The sequence below is a fragment of the Colobus angolensis genome, unplaced genomic scaffold (genome assembly GCF_000951035.1).
Source record: "Colobus angolensis palliatus isolate OR3802 unplaced genomic scaffold, Cang.pa_1.0 Scaffold26, whole genome shotgun sequence".
Taxonomy (NCBI): Eukaryota; Metazoa; Chordata; class Mammalia; order Primates; family Cercopithecidae; genus Colobus; species Colobus angolensis.
In genome coordinates, this window is record NW_012115821.1 from 14,149,788 (window position 1) to 14,169,510 (window position 19,723).

General features: G+C 49.0%; 1 protein-coding gene across 6 annotated transcripts in view; it reads right to left on the reverse strand.

The window, feature by feature from the left end:
* Nucleotides 1-1,881: 1,881 nt before the first annotated feature.
* Nucleotides 1,882-19,723, reverse strand: part of FLNB (filamin B, beta) — a 179,109-nt gene continuing 161,267 nt past the window's right edge. For all 6 annotated transcript variants that reach the window (XM_011947240.1, XM_011947239.1, XM_011947237.1 and 3 more), the window contains 7 exons: nt 19,445-19,582; nt 17,988-18,103; nt 14,361-14,493; nt 10,759-10,935; nt 5,437-5,655; nt 4,304-4,507; nt 1,882-3,513 (listed from right to left, as the gene is read on the reverse strand). In XM_011947240.1, the coding sequence (XP_011802630.1) occupies nt 3,326-3,513; nt 4,304-4,507; nt 5,437-5,655; nt 10,759-10,935; nt 14,361-14,493; nt 17,988-18,103; nt 19,445-19,582 (1,175 nt within the window). In that variant the 3' untranslated portion in view covers nt 1,882-3,325. The remainder of the gene's footprint in view (nt 3,514-4,303; nt 4,508-5,436; nt 5,656-10,758; nt 10,936-14,360; nt 14,494-17,987; nt 18,104-19,444; nt 19,583-19,723) is intronic.

Below are 19,723 nucleotides of genomic sequence, written 5' to 3' on the forward strand. Positions count from 1 at the left end.
CCAGGTGCAGGTAAGGGTTGCCCTGTGCTCCTAGCCATTGACCGATAAAGAGGTGCATCCCACCCTGAGATGTCTTTAATGTAACAGGAGGTAGTGGCTTCTAGTGGGGAAATTTACCCCAGAGCCACATCACCATCGCCCCCCATGCAGGGGACCACCAGGTGTAACCCCAGATACCAACCAGCCACCAGGGGGCAGCCTTGTGCAAGGAACAGCACTTCCGGCAGGTGTTGGTCACAGACAGCAGTGGCTGAGACTCTGGCAGGTAAATTGTTCCTTGCAGCTCCCTGTGGGCTCTTATCTGATCCTCACAACCACCCAGAGAGGTGAGGCAAGGCGACTTCCCCAGGGGCACACAGTCCATGAACAGCGGAGCCAGGGTTGAAGTTCTGGGGTGCCTGACACCAAAGCCCATGCTGTTAATTTACAAATGCTACCTCCCCCAACAGAAAGCCACCGGGCTTCACACTGGAGAAACCAATGGCTGTGCCCTGTGCTCCTCCATGGGCAAACTAGCATCAAACTGTGGGCCGGCCAGACCCCACCGGGCAGAGCCTGAATGGACTCTTTGGCAAGTGGGGGAACTGCCTGCCACTGCAGAATCCTGAAGCCCACGGACCTTCCCAGATAGCAGTCCAGGAAGCAGTGCTTCCTGGCGCAGGCCACAGATAAGGCTGCTCTTAGAGGCAAACAATTGATCCCAACTGACAGCCAGGTGTTAGAAAATCCAGTCTCCCTTCCCTGCTTTTCTCTCCACCCTCAACCCCCATCTGGAGGGCTGGAGGCCCAGCAGTGATTTCCCATCACCATGGCACCTGCCGGGGCCTATCTGTGGGCTCCTGTTTCCACAGCGGTATCAGCAGGGGGTAGAACTCCCACTCTGGGGTCAAGAAGGCAGGGGCCCTGGGTCTGCCCCCAAGTGAGCTTTGCATCTGCAAACATGTCATTGCAGCACCTGAGGTGGTAGTGCCATCTGCAAAGCGGTATCACTGCTGGGGGGTGGGGGGGAAGTGGAGGCGGAGGCGGAGGAGGGGTGCTAGGTACCTCCCAAGCATTTAGCAATCAGAAGCTCTTCTAGAAAAAGGAGAAACAGGCCAGTTGCAGTGGTTGACGCCTGTAATACAACACTTTGGGAGACCAAGGTGGGACGGATCACTTGAGGTCGGGAGTTCAAGACCAGCCTGGCCAACATGGCGAAACCATATCTCTACTAAAAAGACAAAAATTAGCCAGGCATGGTGGCACGCGCCTGTAGTCCCAGCTACTTGGGAGGCTGAGGCAGAAGAATTGCTTGAACCCGGGAGGTGGAGGTTGTAGTGAGCTGAGATCCCACCACCGCCCTCCAGCCTGGGTGAGTTGAGACTGTCTCAAAAAAGGAAAATTAAAAAAAAAAAAAAGAGAGAGAGAGAAACAGAGGCAAAGGGAGGGGAAGACAGCAGCAACAATTAGCACAGCAGGGTGACAGGTGACAGCTTCTTGTTTACCCGCCCCCCCCCCCAAAAGAGCCCAGGTTCATTGTCAAAACAAGTTGCTAGTCTGTGTCCCTTAAGGCACAGGTTGGGGGAGCTGGTCTGGGGCTCCAATGACGTTAGAGAGAGAGTGTGTGTGTGTGTGTGTGTTACACTGTCTCGCTCTGTTGCCCAGGCTAGAGTGCAGGGTTGCAACCACAGCTCACTGCAACCTTGGCCTCTCAGGCTCAAGTGATCCTCCTGCCTCCGCCTCCTGAGTAGCTGGGACTACAGGCATGCATTACCATGCTGGCTAATTTTTTAATTTTTTGTAGAGGTTGGGTCTTGCTGTGTTACCCAGGCTGGTGGTGTTGAACTCCTAGGATTAAACAATTTATTCAGAAGCGACGCCATCCAAGAACACCAAGAGAACTTTACGGAGCAAATGTTTTATTTAATAAGTTATAAGATACAATTTACAGTCGGTGTTTGATTCCAGTTTGGCTTCCATGTCCCAGCTTACAACACCCGTGGTCCTTTCACATCAGGCTTCGGGCTGCTCCAGTTTCTGGAGGGTGGGCTTTTACCCCCAACACTCGCCCCAGATGCTACACCTGCCACAACAGTGGCCACTTCCTCAGGACTAAGCAGCAAACCCTAAAGGTCCGCCTGCCCAGACCACACTACACATTTGGGCTCAGGCAACGTCCCTGACGCTTTAACCTCATTCCAAAGCCAGCTCAGGTCTGCAGAAGGCAGGCAAAATTCCCTACACCTCATTTCTGTATTTCTGCACCACACAGCTCTCACTGTTTCTGCTAAATGGTGAAAAGACCACCAATAAGCTGCTGCCCTTCCTCTCCCCCACCATTCCCAACTTTCAGGCCAAAGATGGGCAGGAGTTTCATTCTTTCCTGTCTGTACAGATCATTATTTTCCAGAAACAGTGAGCCATGAAGCTGGCTGGGGTGGGTGTGGAGTGTTAAGTCAAGGGACGGGCCTTGGGATGAGGGCGCTAATCCATGGGCCCCCTGAGGTCACTTTAAACATTTTGGTAAGACTCCCCAGGCCGATGACAGGCTGGAGCATGTGCTAAAAATAAGGGCTAGTGTTGGTTAAAAGGGATCTTTGGCAAGTGGGGAACTGCTCGCCACTGCAGAATTTCTTCAGACCTAGGAAGGGACTGAAACGGACTTGGAAAACTAAAGCAAACCATGACTGCCGGGATGGTCTCGTGTGGTGACTCTGCAAGAAATAATCATCAGAGCGAGGGTACAGGTACTTGGGAGACATGTGGGCCCGGCTGCCACCACATCCACTCTGCCCTCTGAGAAGCATAAGAAGGCCACAGAGCATGGTGGTGTTGGCAGTGAGGAGCAGTAAAGCAGTGCTAGTGATCTAATATCCAAATACATTAACATGGGCACTGAAAGAGATTAAGCTGATTTTAAGTCATCCCCTTTGCTAAATGACAACCAAACTAGGTGTCCTCCTTTTCTCTAGCCTTGTTTCATAAATGCTGAGGAGCAAACCAGCAGCTCAGGCTAACCAGTTTTGTTTTTCTGAAACGTCAGTCTCACCATGTGCCCGGTCTGTCTGCTGCAGTGGGTGGTCTGTTCCACCAAGAGTTCTGGTTGGCACCTAGTGTACTTGGGATCTTCTCAGCCCACTGAACAAGCTTGCATTTCTCAAGATTCTCCAACATGTCCCTCAAGAGTCCAGTCTAGGACTTATTTCTGAAGGCACTTTAGAATAGCAATATTTTAGGGATGGGGTTTCAGCCCCACAAACAGGCTGGAGGGCTTTGTATAAAATGAATTACAAACAAGCAACAAAAGCAACCACAAGAACTCTCCCCAGGATGTGAGAAAACTGTTTTAAGGCACTGTGACATGAAAAGGGCTGCCAGGGATGTGTTCCTCCCCCCACTTCACAGCCAGCACATAATCGCCCCGCTCCTTGACGACGTATGTGACGTTGTATTGCTGGTTGCCTACATGCTTCATGGAGACCTCCTCGCAGGGGGTGGTGGGCCCATGGACCCCGATCAGCAGCATATTGGAGCCTAGGAGGCAGAAGAAGGTGGTTATTCCGTTCGGATGCGTCAGGACAGGCACAGGAAGAGGAGGGAGTATGAGAGCCAAAGGGAAGGAGCTTCCGCCATAACGCTGGGGCCCCTGAGAGGTGGGAGAGTGTGGCAATTACAAGCAAAGGCTCATAGAGCCTGACGGTGTGGGTTCAAATCCCTGCCCTGCCACTTGCTACCTGGGTGACCTTGGACTGGAATCTCACCTCTCCCTAGCTCAGCGTCCCCATCTGTAAACAGGGAATGAGAACGACACATACCTCACGAGCCAGTTGTGAGGTTTAAGGAGTGATGGGTGTCAAACGCTAGCACATGGTAAGTGCTATTCTAAGCGTTAGCTGTGAGAATCTTCTTGTTTACTCTCACAGGCACCTTAAAGAAGGTACTTCCGAGAAGCGGAAACTGACTTTTGGAAAGAGATTTAATAACTTTCCGAGGTCACATGGCTAAATAAGTTTTATGAACAAACGAATGAATGAATGAATGAAGTGGCAGTACCAGGTTTCCAACCCAGGTGTACTGGATGCCAGAACCCAGGCAACCGACCGTTGAAACCCAAATAAATACCCAAGTTCAAAAGGCAAAAGAGAAGAAAATCATTTAAAAATATTAAGTGCAGGAGAACAGGGTCATGAGCATGGTTACTTGCAAACGGCTGGGTTACATGGGGGTAGGCACTGCAGGAGACCTCAGCAGGGAAGGCCAGTGTACCCAGGGGGTCCAGCCTGCCCCTGCCCCACCCCACCCTTGAAAAGGCCCAGACACCTACCAGCTTTGCTGCAGTCCACCAGGAAGGAACTCTTCTGGCCCACAAAGGCCTTCGAGAGCCCTGCCCCCTTAGAGGTCACCTTGCTGGCGTCCGAGGATGCCTTGGGAATGGCGCTATAGCAGGTCTCTGTAGAAGACCTGGTCACTGACTCCACCAGGATGGATGAGGTCTCATTGGTTGAGCCGGGGCTAACCAGACGCTGGCCTAAGATACAGGAGGGAGGGGGACAGGCGTGAATGGCCAGATCAAGAGGAGTCTCTCAGCCAGAGGACAGGCGAGTACCCTACACAGTAGCCCCAGGAGAGCCCGCGCACCCCAACACCTGGATACAAAAGCCACCACACCCGTATCTCACACCCATAATGTCTTCTAAACCCCTGCGGTCCCACCCCCATACAACTAGGATCTGGCTTTCTGGGCAAATGGATGAGTCTGGCCTTGGCTGACAAGGCCTAGAACCCTCCCAATCCCCCCAGCCCCCACCCCCCCAAAGATGTGCCGGTGGAATTCACATCTTTCTATTTACGTAAAATAGTCTATGTATAAGCAGAGTAAAATTTGGGATGACATATAATGAAATATCGAAAAATGATTCTGTGGATGAGAAAGGATGATTTTTCTATGTGAATTTTCTAATTTTTCTGCGAGGAAACTACATCCTTTACATAACAGTGAATCATGACGTGTGGAAGGGATTTACTACGGTGTTTATGGTGGTTACCTTGGGTGGTGGCTGTGAACTGGTTTTCATAGTTTGGTATTTTTTCCAGTGTTTTGGGGGAGACACATTTTTATAAGTATAATAAAACCTTTTGATTATTTTTAAAGTGAAAATTAGAAATGAGGGGATTTTTCAGGCCCTGATCTAAACAAATACATAAGATTTCAATATCTGTTCTTTCCTGTTAGAGACAGAAAACTACCTAACATGTTTTCGCAACTTCTGCACGCTCCACTCTGTGGACTTTTGTAAGTTTCAAACACTGCCCTCTGACATCTCATACTATTTACTGACATTCAAAGTTCAAAGTAGCTTTAACACATCTAAAACCATCCATAGTTTCCACTATGATTGATCTGACAAAACCAGCTCCCCAGGAAGGGAGTAACTCCGAAGGTAAGTTGATCGTTACCTGTCACCTTGGCCTTGAAGGGACTGCCCACAATGTGGTTGGGCCCACCGTATTTGACGCCGATCAGGTAGTTACCAGGAGCCATGGGGGTGTACATGACTTTGTACCCTTCAGGTGTTTCCTGGCAATCCATTTTAACCTTGGACGGGCCTTCGATGGTGACGGATAATGTCCCCGGACCTGCTCGGGTGGTGTTAATAAAGAATTCCGACTGGATACCTGGGAGAAAGGAATAGAAAATGCTATGTTGATGGCTTGGAGGGCTTTCCCAGGAGCACTGAGGCCATGGTGGGGGACACACATAGGTCCCCTCACAGAGAGCTCACCCTGGTGGCGTGGGAACCCACCGACACTAGCTCTGAACTTCTGGCAGAGAAAACCTCAGGTCCTGCGGGGTGAGGGATCCCTTTTCCAGGCCAAGGCAAGAGGAGCATGGCTGACATTTCGCCCACAAGCACCAACAGCCTGGACACCCTGTTCTCTCCTCTGGGCATAAGCCATTGTGGTTGAGGGTGAGAAGCCTGAGTCACACTGTGAGCCTGAAATGCTGCTTCAGCCACCAGAGCCCAGCTCTCCTTCCAGGGGTGTGGGGGAGGCGTGGGCCCCTCTGACCGTCCTTTCTTCTCTGGGTAGACTTGGAGAGGCCAGGGAAGCCAAGCATCTCCTCCCTTCCTCCTCAGCCCTCACCCCAGGCACTGTGCTGCAGACTGGGTGCAGCCACTGTGACCTGCCAGCCCACCCACTTTGCTGTGAATTCCAGCAACAAGCACAGGAACAAAACAGCAGCTCCTGATGACGGGGTATGTGTGCCCCACTCCGGCTCCGGGTCCTGTGCACAGCACCATTGACACATGTGGTATGGAATCCTTTCCGTGATTCCTGCTTCACAAATGACTCTGTGGCTCAGGGAGGGGGCCAGTCATGCTACACAACTAGAAGGTGGTAGAGCTCGGTTTGAACGATGTCTGCATGGCTCTGGTGCCAGGCTCATCGTCTTGACCCCTGGATGGACAGTGGAGCTGCCTCAGATCCCCTAACTGCAGCCCTGAAACAACTTAGCTGGCTCAGGGAGAGCCTCCTTCAGTCATCAGGCCTGGCACACGCCCGCTACAGTGCCCTCTATGGGGCATGCCTGGCATAGCATCCCCAGGCAGGGCTGTGCTTCTGCCAGAGCCCTAGGCACTGCCCCAGCTGGGAAATATTTTGGTTTAATTATAGCTCCTAGTCCAGAGAAAGAATTATTGTTCTGGATATCAATAAAACAAAAGAGCTGCTATCGTGCGACTCTCAAACACAACCCAGCTGTTCTTGGAAGCTCTTGAGGCTCCTGTCCCAAGGTCCACCCTCCCCACTATCTCAACCTCATCATGGTATCTAATCTGTGCAGCCAAGAAGCCCCTCAAGCAGCAGCTCTGAGGCCAGGGGCTACGTAGGGAAGAAGCGGGAGGTGAGCAACAAGGAGACAGTGTGTCCATTCAGGAAGCAGCTGTAAGGTGACGATAAGGAAAGATATTTGATTGATTGATTGATTGAGATACAGTCTCGCTCTGTTGCCCGGGCTGGAGTGCAGTGTCATGATCTCGGCTCACTGCAACCTCTGCCTCCCAGGTTCAAGCGATTCTCCTGCCTCAGCTTCCTGAGTAGCTGGGATTACAGGCACTCACCACCATGCCCAGCTAATTTTTGTATTTTTTTAGTAGAGACAGGGTCTCGCCATGTTGGCCAGGCTGGTCTCGAACTCCTGACCTCAAGTGATCTGCCCACCTTGCTCTCCCAAAGTGCTGGGATTATAGGCATGAGCCAGGGTACCCGGCTTTATTATTAATATTTTTTTTGAGATAAAGTCTTCCTCTGTTGCCCAGGTTGGAGTACAGTGGCATGATCACAGCTCACTGCAGCCTCAATCTTCCAGGCTCAAGCCATCCTCCTGCCTCAGCCTCCAAAGTAGCTGGGACTTCAGGCATGCACCACCACACCTGGCTAATTTTTAATATTTTTTGTAGAGATGGGGTTTTGCTGTGTTGCCTGGGCTGGTCTCAAACTCCTAGGCTCAAGTGATCCTCCCACCCCCACCTCCCAAAGTGCTAGGATTACAGGTGTGAGCCACTGTGCCAGGCCAAAAATGTATTTTTAAAGTGAAGTTGAAATGATGTGGCTGCAGGGGAAAGTTCCACCATTTTTTAACAAGCTGTTTCATTCCCAAGTTCGTCTTTAATTTTTTTTTTTTTTTTTTGTAGAGATGGAGTTTTACTATGTCACCCAGGCTGGTCTCAAACTCCTGGGGCAAGCAATCCTCCTGCCTTGGCCTCCCGAAGTGGTTGGATTACAGGCATGAGCCACCGCACCCATTTGGCCCTAATGCAATATTTTGACCAACCAAAAATCAGTTCATCTTGACTGTGAGGGTCCAAAAGGGCAGGGAAGACAAGGTGGGAACAGATAAATCAGGGGTTATGGGACAAGAGCTACTACTTGGCTGTTACCTCCTCTATGGCTCCAAACAAGCCTATTAGGTGGGTCCCGTTATTATTCCTGTTTTGCAGGAAAGGAAGCAGAGGCACAGTGAAGTCAGATAATTCATCTGGAGTCACACGGCTGGGGACCAGCAGAACTGGGATTTAAACATAAAGTCTGTCCAACTTGGAGCTAAAGCACTTACCTGAGAGAAGATGGAAGAAAAAAATCCACAAGCAGAAGTCTGTCACCACTGCCTCTAGCTACAACCTGTATCTGACACCACAAAACATCTCTGGGCACGGCGGTCTTCCCCACCCCCTCAAATATGTCCGGCCCAGTTCCTATGAGTTTAATGCACATTACATGCAGTACCGCTTGTTCTTCAAGGCAGGTAAGGGGATAGAAGGAGGGAAGGAGGCCCTTCTGGTATACCCCGAGCATACTGGGGTTCCTGGATCATTTTATTAGGAAAATTGCTCAGCGGCTCCAAAGAATCTGGAGCTCCCTGGTCTATCTCCCAGCCTCTCAAGCCTCCTCCAGCAGGGTCCCGCCTCAAATTCTCCACATTCCTCTATTCCAAAATCTACAGAATGGACCATTTAAAGCTTGAGCCAAGAGATACAGCAAACTCACCCATAAAAACAGAGGGAGGTTTGCTTTGTTCAGAAGGTCAGGATACTGGGCACTCTGGCAGCCGAGCACAGATACCTTTTCATTCCATGCACACTGCAGCTGTGTAATCTCAGAATGGATATTTAGGGAAAGGCTTGGGAGCAGGAGGGCTGGAAAAACAAGACGCCTTCCCTGTGACAAGAGCAATATTTACACAGGGTTTGAAGCAGGCGGTTCTGTACCTCTCCCCTCCTGGCTGGGAGCTTCCCTGCAAGAGCAGCTCCTTCTCTCAGCAGCGTCCAACACTTGCAGAGCACAGCCTGAAACCTAAGCTCCCAAAAAGGTGTGTGAACAGCCAAAAGGAAATGGGAGAGGGCCCAGGCACAGCAGCATGAGCCAGCAGGAAGGTGAGATGCTTCCTGGCCAGTGTGGGAGACCCCAGCAGCTGCTGTGGGGCCTGGCCTGAAGCCTGCCACGCGCTCCAAGTGCCTAGAGGACCCCACCTGGGCCCTAAAGGTGAGTAGCTTGTCAGGGCCCAATTGCCAGTACTGCTGCCTGGAAAGTACTCCTGAGCAGCCGGGAGGACAGGGGTCCTGGTTTAGGACACTTCAAAGCGGGCTGGGGATGCAGTCACTGCCTCTGGGTGAGCCAGCCACTTAGAGAGGGGGCCAAGCTCGGGGGGTCAGCGCACAGGCTCTGAGGTCACAGATTTGGATTGATTCCTGGTTCTGCCTCCTCCCAGCTGACTGCTTTTTGGGGGAGTGTTTGTTTGGGGAGTGACTCAACCTCTGCCTCTCACTTTCCAAATCTGTAAAATGGACATCACTTACGGTAAAATGACACCATGCCTTTCACAAAAGGCAAGCTGCAGGCCCAGAGTTCAGGGTGGAGCCAGACTGGATTTGCCTAGGGAGTCTGGCAGCACTCACACCACCCCTGTGGGTGGCTTTGCTGAGGCCACTGCTTTGGTCAGAGTCCCGGGCAGCCTGCCAGCCCACCCTGCACCTGCAGAGGGCCCCTTGGCCACACAGAACACTTGCTCCTGGGGCTGGATGCCAGGCAACCATGCAGCCACTCAACCCTCACCCCTGGGAGGCAAGTCTGCTCTATCCCACTCTCCTTATGCAAGGTGGGGGTACACACACGAGAGACTCAAGAAACCCGGACATATTGCTTTCCCAAGGGGGTCCAAAGTAACACCAAATGCAAACATGCCCCAGTGAGTCCACACTGCGCACTTCCCCTGCAGAGACTAAGGACCAGCTCTCCACCCTGGCAGCCTCCATAACAGTGACGCACTCACTGCACGCCACCCGATGCCACCTGTTCAAATAACTGTGATTCACAGCAGGAATTCTCACATAGCCAGGAAAAGGAGGGGAAGATCTGTTCTGACATGGAAAGATCTTTAAGAGGTCAAAGCAAAAACACAAGCTGTATCACAGTAGATGCAGTAAGATTCCTTCTGTAAGACAAAAACAAAACTCTGTGTCTGCTTGTCTAATGAACCGATTAGCTAACCAACCCAGCAACCAAGAATGAAGACAATGAGATGACAGACAGGGCGAAGGCCCTCCCTTCCTGGAACCGTTTGCTTCTGGACCCAGGTTGGGGAGGAGGAGAGAAGATGGAGTGAGTCCCACTTTATTTACTTCTTCAGTGCCTGTATTTTTCACAATCAAACATGTCCCATCTGTGGCAAAGAATAAAAATAAATTGCAATGGGTCCAAAAAGCTTCAGAATTCTTTGACCATTTCAGTCTTTTCTCCTCCTCCATTAAGATCTGAGAGTAAAAAGAGGAGGAGATAGGCTGGGACAGGTCTTACTGCTGCTTCAGTGCACTTCTGGGGGCCCGGTACCATGAAAGAACAGATGGGTAGGAGCCCCCTTGGACGCATCATGAATTCTGTGTAGGCAAAGAAACCCTCAAAATTAATGACTCTGTGCTGTGTTCCCTGACTATCAGCATCCTGTTCTGAAAGTCAAGAAACCTGGCAGAGGAAGAAATGTGAATCACAACTAACAGTAATGAGGTGTGATAACACAGCCATCAAGCTCTCACTCTGAATTTACCACGGGCCAAACCGCAACTCCCAAAACAGCTTTGGACAGCAAGCGCCTCCAAAGTGTGCATGACCCCAGTTTCCATGGGAAGCACGTGTAAAAAGCTTCCATGGGGCTTGAGGATTTCCATCTGGCTTGTCCCTGGAGCTGGTTCAGTTAAGGCTTCAAGAAGCAGAGGAGTGGGTTACCTGTGGTGCCCCCTTCGAGTCCTGCGCCGTAGGCAGACACCAGGGCAGGGTTCCCCGCTTGTCCGGGCTCCCCAACGCGCACTTTGAAGGGGCTTCCAACCACGTGGCTCCCATTGAACTTGACATCGATGGTGTGAACACCATTCTCATGAGGGATGAAGCGAACAGCATACTTATCTAGAAGAATTAGCAAAGGCACAGGGTGAAATCAGGCAAATGGACGCCCCCGAGTTCAGTGAGGACAAAGGATGGAGGCCAACCCGAGATGGCCCATTTAAAATCAGCAGTTCTACAGGGAGCCTGGCACTCAGCATCCTTGATTTCAGAACCAGACGGATCCCCCTGGGTATCCCTCATCAGCCCCAAGGAAAACATATCCACATCACAAATCCTATAAACACAGGACAAGACTCTGACCCCTGCCTCAGAAGAACCGTTCCTTTCTTCAGAAAACCTCACTTTTTGAATGTGAAATTCCGTGAGTGCTGTTACTAATCCTGTCGTGAGATGAATCTCATTTCACCAAAATTAAATGATGTTTTTCCACTAAAACAATGATACAGGTTGAAGACACACCACTCTGAAATTGGAAGACCTCACCACTTAAGGCTCCACAGTGGCCCACTCAGCTGAACTCGAGGTTACTACCCTTTACTTCGTTCCTCCATTGCGGGGGTTCAGGTTTTTTTTAAACGTTGGGAAATGGCCATTCTAACTACGGTTGAATGTCTCTGTTTTGGGAAGGTTTAACAAGAAATAAAAAAGAATATATATGAAGGGAAAAAAGAAAACCTCGCTTCTTCTACGTTTCTCTATTTGGCCAGTTGAAGGGGAAAAAATGGTTTCAACTGGCACTGATGCTCCTTAATTAAGCTCAAAGCTAGGAACCTCCCCACAGGGCAGGTTTTTGGCTGTGCGTTTGGGTCACAGCATGTAGCAAGGTAATCTGTTAACTGAAATGGGCACCTAGAACATCTACCCATCGTGCACCACCTGACCACCACTTCCTCCTTGAAGCCCTCCTGCCCAGGGTGCAGAGCCTGTTCTCCTCCTACCTCTCCAGGTAGTCTCTCAGTCTCTCCCTGGCTCCTAGGACTTTTCACCCCTCTCAGAATTTGTGTTCCCCAAAGCTCTTCTCCCTGCCTCTGGAGGTCTCCACAGAGGTGCATCTCCATGGAGCTGTGCACCCTACATCCTTTGGCACTGAACATCCCCCAACAGTCCCCTAGCTAGGTCCCCATCTGCCTCCCTTAAAGCCAATATGCTTTAGGGGAAGCCGGCTCTACTGCCACGTCCAAGTGTGGTCCCTGAGTGGATCAGGGAAAAATCCTTCGCTAAGCCTTCGTCAGTGAACACATGGCACTTCTTTAGCCACAGGCAATGACTCAGCAGTGGTCATGTGTCCAGGTCAGTGAGATGGGAAGGGAGATGTGCTGGAGACTTCTGGGAAAGGAGCCTCTCGACTTCTAAGAATCCTAAGATGATTCTTAACTGATGTGGCATGAAGGTGGGACATCTGGTGCTGCTGGAGCCATCCTGCCATCAAGAGGAAGGCCAGCCTCAGAACCAGGCCCACAAAGCAGAACAGCAGAGATATTTGAGGCCTTGCAGGGCACAGCTCAATGACCAAATCAAATCGCTGAAACCCATCTTGGATCTCTTGAACTTTCCAGTTATGCAACTCACTGGGCCCCTTTATTGTGTGAGTTGGCTTGAGCTGGGCATCCTGTAATTTGCAATCAATAGTAACTGTGTCATGCTAATGATCTCAGACATCTGTAGGGGTTCAAATCCTGCCTGGGGTGGAGCCAGCTTCTCCCGAAGCACATTGGCTTTAAGAGAAGAGGGAGGGTACCCAGTGAGGGACTGTTGGGGCTGAGGCCACCAAACCTCACAGTGATCTAGTAAACATCTCCATGTGGGCATTGGGGAATCCTTCAAAACCCCTCAAAGCAAAATATTAAACCCTTTAAGGCCCTGACCAATCCTCACCCACCCTCTGCCTGGCTGGCCCTAGTTCTGATAACTGTACTGTCATCTGCCGCCCAATCACTAAGCTACATGGAACATTTTGGAATGGGTTCTCTCTCTCATTCTCCATGGCTACCATAGCTCTCTGGCCTTCTCCATTTCCACTGCTGCTGCTTTCTCAAATGGACCACTCTGGGAGCACCAGCTCGCCACCTGGCCTTTCAGACCAAAACCGGGATCTGACCCCATCCTTCCTACTTGTTCCTCCTGAGGCTCCCCACTGCCCTTTCTGCCTACTGGGAAACATAGATCTCAATGTTCACACAGAGCCTACATTTCTTTTTCTTTCTTTTCGAGACAGGGTCTTGCTGCATTACCCAGGCTGGAGTACAGTGGCATGATCACAGCTCACAGCAGTCTCGACCTCCTGGGCATAAGCAATCCTCCCACCTCATCCCTCACAAGTAGACTACAGGTGTGTGCCACCATGGCTGATTTTTTTTTACTTTATTTTTGTAGAGACGGGGTCTCACGATGCTGCCCAGGCTGGTCCCAAACTCCTGGGCTCAACTGATCCAAAGTGCTGGGATTACAGATGTGAGCCACCATGCCTGGTCAGAGCCTAGATTTCCAACTACACTATACAAATATAGCCAGGCACACAACAAATGCCCTATAAGGCAGTGATCATAGGTCTCCCCCTCATACATCAAGGCCCACACCAAATGTCACCTCCTCTGAGAAGCCCTCCTGAACTCACCAAGGCAGAAACTATTTCTCTCTCCTGCTCTGACCATCTTCACCATTTGCTTCTCAGTTCTCCTGTGGTAATGGCGATCATCTGGGGTCATCATCTGCTTTTTGGCCAGGACTTCACTAAACTGTGAGCAATTCTTTGAGCCCTATACCTTCCTTCAAGTTTCTGACACTTAATAAATGTGTTATGTTCACCGGTAACATTGTCTCTTTAAAGATGATTAAATCAGATAATTCCATATACCAAGGCACCAAGCAAGAAAAATCTTAGGACATTAGGGCCTAGAGACCCAGATTTTCTTTTTTAATTTACAGAACATTAACCTACCTTTCCCTTAGAGTAAAGTGAGACCAAAGTATGCTTACTCATGTCATAAGGTCAACGATATAATAAAAATCTATAAGATGTTGTTACAATATGAAAGAAAAATCATGATGAATGTCATGCAAAAGGAATCTGAAAAACTAACAGAAAACAAAGCAGCATTTGTTTTTGTGTTGTGTGTGTATGCTTCTTTCTTTTTTTTTTTTTTTTTTTTGAGACAGGGTCTCGCTGTGTCGCCCAGGCTGGAGTTCAGTGGCACAATCATAGCTCACAGCAGCCTTGGCCTCCCAGGTTAGTGCACTGCATCCCCCCCAGCATTTGTTTAAAAAAGAAAGAACGAACGAGAATTCTCTCCCAGGGTAAAGGGTCTGCCTATTCCTGGCACAGGTTTAAACACGAATTTATAAACAACGTCTGGCAACAGCAAAGGGAATCCAGAGGCTCACTGGCAGTAATGAAACTGATCAGCCCTCCTTTGGGACGCACATTTACAAGAACATTCTGCTGGAAAGTGCTGGTGCTGGGACCCCCCAGCAGGCCTCCTGCTCACCTGGCTCCAGCTCAGACACGTGGCACTCCTCCACGGCTCCAGAGGGGCTGTGCACCTTTGCATCAATCTTGCCTTTTGCGCCATTCAACCTTATAGCAAAGGATGCTGGCTGATTAACTTTTAATCCCGATTCCTGAGAATTTAATACATTAGACAGGTTATGGCCCCCGGCGTTCCTGTTCAGTGGCACACACTGACCCTACCCAAAACTCTGGGTGACAGTTCTCATGCAAATAGGCCCAGAATGTTTTTCTATATAACATATGGCAACAAAAGAGCAGGTGAGCCATTCTGCATTTTTAAAGTAAGACAGCACAGACGTGCATCTGCATGGTCTCCTATGCACACCATCTTGATACAGCCTGGAAGAGATGATTTCAAGAGATGAATGGATACTTGAGATATCCTGGTCAAAAGGACTATCATCTGAGCATTCAGAATAACACCTGTGCAGGTCAGAAAACCTAGTATGTTCCAGGTCAAAAAAGTATCCTCTTTTAGGAGGATACTGGCAGCTAACAAAGTCATGCACTCACGAACACAAACACAGTTTTATGTTATGCTGTTTGTTATCTCAAGGGCAGACCTGGAGGAACCTATTATAAAGGGCTACATGTGCAAAGAAGACGGTATTCCACAGCAGTTAAGAATCAGCCCTGGATTTCCTACCATTTCCTAGCTATATATCCAGGTTGCCAAACCTCTTCGAGTCTTGGTTTCCTCATCTGTAAAATGGGCATAATAACGATCCATCTCGAGGGCTACCATAAAGATCAAATTAAGCTGTGCATGCAAAACATTCAGCACAGGGCCTAGCCCATACACAGAGAGGCTTGAAAACATAAGCTTATTATTAAATATTAATATGCATTTAGAGGTTGTACCCCCACAAGAAGTCATAGAAAGACATAGCTTTTGCTCTTCTCTGGATCAGTTTCACTCCCCATACTTTGTCTTGGAAACTATCTCCTCTTCTGGGAGGAGGCGATCAGAAGTTCAGATGGTTAAGAACAAAGCTGAGCAACAACATTTGAGATATTTTAAGACTGGCCAATCCCGAACAGCAGCATTTTACAAGTCAGTAATTTTGATTTAGACTTGGTCGGACAGCCACTCCTCAGGCAATAACTCTAAAGCAGCATGGTTCACACTTTAGGTGTAAGCAAACCATCTGGGAATCTTATTAAAATGCAGATTCTGATCCAGTGGGTCTGGGACTGAAGTTCTCAGGTGATGCTGAGGTCCAAGAACTGGTCCAAGAACCACATCTTCATGGCAAGGTCCCAAAGCTGCACTAGCTAATTTGGTAGTCACCAGCCACATGTGGCCATATATACATATATTTCAATTTAATGCATTTAAATAAAACTAAACATCCAGCTCCTTGGTTCCTCTGGCCACATTTCAGATGTTCAATGGTCGCATGTGGTTAGTGGCTATCATGCTGCACAGCATAAACCTGGAGCATTTTGATCACTGCAGAACCTACTATTGGACTGTGCTGCCCTAAGGGATAGAGACTGAGGAAGGAGGATGAAACACAGAATTAGAGAGTCTTTGATCACCAGATCACTCCCATCCCACCCCCACCCCAAATGCCAGCCTACTCCAATTTCCTAGAAAGTCTCAAAAGCAAGACAAAATGATACATGCCTCTCTTTGCTAACCAGCCCCAGATGTTGCTGCGTGGGCCTCTGCGAAATCTCTGATCAATAATTTACATATCACTCGGCATCAAATGACCCGGGAAGAACAGGGGGCGTGCTGATGTACACACCCCTCCTGCAGCAGCAGCTGGCTACAAAAGCTTGAGAAACAGCCTGCTGTGTACTTACTGAAACATTTATGACCCAGCTATGACGAGAGGATTCTACAGAAAAGCTTCCTGGAGAGGATTTTTCCAAACCAGCTCCTTTTAGACAGCATAATTTACATTACCTGAATCCGCTTGCCACTAAATCCTCAAGAGGGAGATAAATGCCTCGGAAGATTCGAAAGAAATCTTCGAGATGCACGAGGGCAGCTCCTGCCCTCAACAAGTGCTGGGTTTATCTCCCTCTGTAGGTTTTAGTTAAGTCGGCCACAAAAGACACTTCTGTTAAGAAGCCTTTAAATGAAACACAAGAAAAACATCTACACCACAGTAACCAGTTAGTACCCTTGGTATTCTCTGGATGAGGCCGCTTCAATGTGTGGACTGAGTCTGGTCTGAGTTCTGTTTACGTCCCTAAATGAAAGACTAACATTTGGACTGGAGGTATCCCAGTTCCCCTCAGAGTAAGATTAGAATCTCAAATGTAAACCAAGTGTAGGGAACTAGAGCCAATGATATCACTGATCTTAGACATCAGATTGGATTTTAATGAATCCAATATTTTCAAGAACTGGGGGCAGCTCAAGGCTATTCAGAAACTCTTACCCAGAAATCATACTTTGGGATTTCAATGTTATTTCACAACTTAATTGCTACTCCCAATTCAGACACCTAATTATTTTTCAGTGTCCTGGGCAAAAACCCAGAGGCATCCCTGATGGTTCTTAGTTTGGCTGAAGGTGCTAGTGCAACCTTGAATTAAGTGACCTGTTTAGGACGAGGAGAAACATTGCATCTCCTGGTATCCTAAAGGGATGGACTATGCAACCGTGTGCCACAACGACAGGTGGGGGTTAGAGAGGTTGCAGTTAAGGGCACAGGTTCTGGCCGGGCACAGTGGCTCATGCCTGTAATCCCAGCACTTTGGGAGGTTGAGGGGGGTGGGGCGGATCACCTCAGGTCAGGAGTTTGAGACCAGCCTGGCCAACATGGCGAAACCCCATCTCTACGAAAAATACAAAAATTAGCCGGGTGTGATGGTGCATGCCAGGAGTCTCAGCTACTCAGGAGGCTGAGGCAGAAGAATCACTTGAACCTGGGAGGCAGAGGTTTCAGTGAGCCAAGATCATGCCACTGCACTCTAGCCTAGATGACAGAGTGAGACTCTGTCTCAACAACAATAACAAACAAACAAAAATACAGGTTCTGGAGCCACATTGCCTCTGCTCTGCCTCATACTAGCGGTTCCCAGTGGACAAAACCTCCTTGTACCTCTGTTTTTCCATCATTAAAATGGGGTCAAGAGAACCTACTTGTCAGGCTATTGCAAGGATTTCCTGAGGTAACACTGATAAAGCTCTTAACATAGTTCCCTGCACACTTATTGTAAATGAATCATAATAAATTGCAACTGACTTTCTTGAGGAAGGGCAGCCAACAACAGCAGGCTAAAACATCACTGCACTGTTATTTTTGTGTTGGTTTTGTTTTGAAAGCCCTTGTTATCCCTTAACCAATTATGAACAGGCTTCCTTTGTTTCTCTTAAATAAACTTTTAAAAACAAACTTGTCCCCAAACATTAAGGTGTGCTGTTGACTGTGGCTCTGCTTTCACTCGCCCCAAGTGTCATCTGCCCTAAGTGTATGGGGAGTTGACTCTGCTGCAGGAAAGCTCCCCAGTGACTGGGTGACATCTGTGGTCAAAATGTGAAAAGGGGCCTCAGCACCTAAGGGGACATTGAAGCGGCCTCAGGAGTCCAGGGGTCTCACTGGCGGCCTGTGGCCAAGGAGATGGATGCTTCCTTGCATCTCACCTGAAGGCTCATAACAGTGAGGCGGCGGGCGTCGTCAGAGGGCGCGATGACTGGCACCAGGTAGGGGCTTTCCGGAATGTGCTCATCATTGAACTTGATGGACACCTCGTAGTTACCTATGAGGACAGGAAAGTCCCATCATTTCAGAGACTCTGGACCCAGAGTGGCCTCTTGCTTCTCACCAAGGGCTAAAATGCCTTCAGAGAGATCCAGCCCTCCTCAATGGCCACAGCTGATTGGTTGAGTGGGAGTTGCCTGACTGAGGCTGGGCCAATATGATTTCCTTAGTGGGGCAAGGCCAGGGACTCTTAACTGGGGCCCACAGGGTCCCCAAATGGCCTGTGTATTGAATTCAGGAGATCCATGGACTTGAATGGGAAAAAAAACTACATTTTAATTTTCACCATCCACTAACTGAAATTTACCATGTCCTTTCTTCAGAAATGTTGACAAGAAATCACAACACATTGTAAGTACATATTACTTATATCACCATTAAAAATTATAGATGTTGGCCGGGCGTGATGGCTCACGCCTATAATCCCAGCGCTTTGGGAGGCAGAGGTGGGCGGATCACGAGGTCAGGAGATCGAGACCATCCTGCCTAACACGGTGAAACTCCATCTCTACTAAAAATACAAAAAAAATTAGCCAGGCATGGTGGCAAGCGCCTGTAGTCCCAGCTACTCAGGAGGCTGAGGCAGGAGAATGGCATGAACCCAGGAGATGGAGCTTGCAGTGAGCCGAGATTGTGCCACTATACTCCAGCCTGGGTGACACAGCGAGCCTCCATCTCAAAAAAAAAAAATTATAGATGTTTTTATGTCATTTTACAGTTATTTTGATATATCATTTTCACTTATTACTTTGCTACTTTGATGACAGTTAATATACTGTCACCAAATCTTATGATTTAATGTATTAATGAAGATATGCATGTTTCTATGTTGCATATTTGTTCTTATAAGATTTTGGTAACTGTATTTACTATCATTGATTTCCTTTATAATGTGACATATTTCATTTTATGTGTTTGAAAACATTATCCCAAGAACAGTCCCCATAGGCTTTGCCAGATGGCAAGAGTTAATGGCACACAAAAGGTTAAGAACTCCTGACAGAGGGAGCTCAGATGCCAAGGTCACTCTTCTGGGGCAGCCAGCCAAGGTAGCCATAGGTGGGCAGACAAAGGCTGGTCGGTGGAAAGAATGGAGCAATTGAATGAAAGCAAGAAGCACAGAGGCTAATGGAGAAAGCCAAGAGGCAACTAGAACAAGCGTTCCCACCCTTAGGAGGTCTGGCCATGTATCTTGCAACTGGATTTCTAGGAGGCTCTCCCATGTGCCCATACACATAGAATCCTCATTGACTTCAGCAAACTTGATGGATTTCTGTTCCTTGCAACCTAACCAGGTTCAAACAAGGAAAATGTCCTCTTGTGAACCCTGAATACATACCAGGCTCTTGGGCAATATAAGACACACCGCACGACCCATTTTTATGGTCATCGAATGTAATCTCGGCCTTACTGGGGCCCTCAACAGCGATGGAGAGGCCTCCAGCACCTGCTTCCCGGGTCCAAATGCTGAACTCAGCTGAGAGCAAAGAGATACCTGGTTAGTGACTGAGCCCCACAGAGCCCCTGCCCCTCTTCTATTCTTGTTCAAACCTGCAGCGCACGGCCGGGCGCGGTGGCTCAAGCCTGTAATCCCAGCACTTTGGGAGGCCGAGACGGG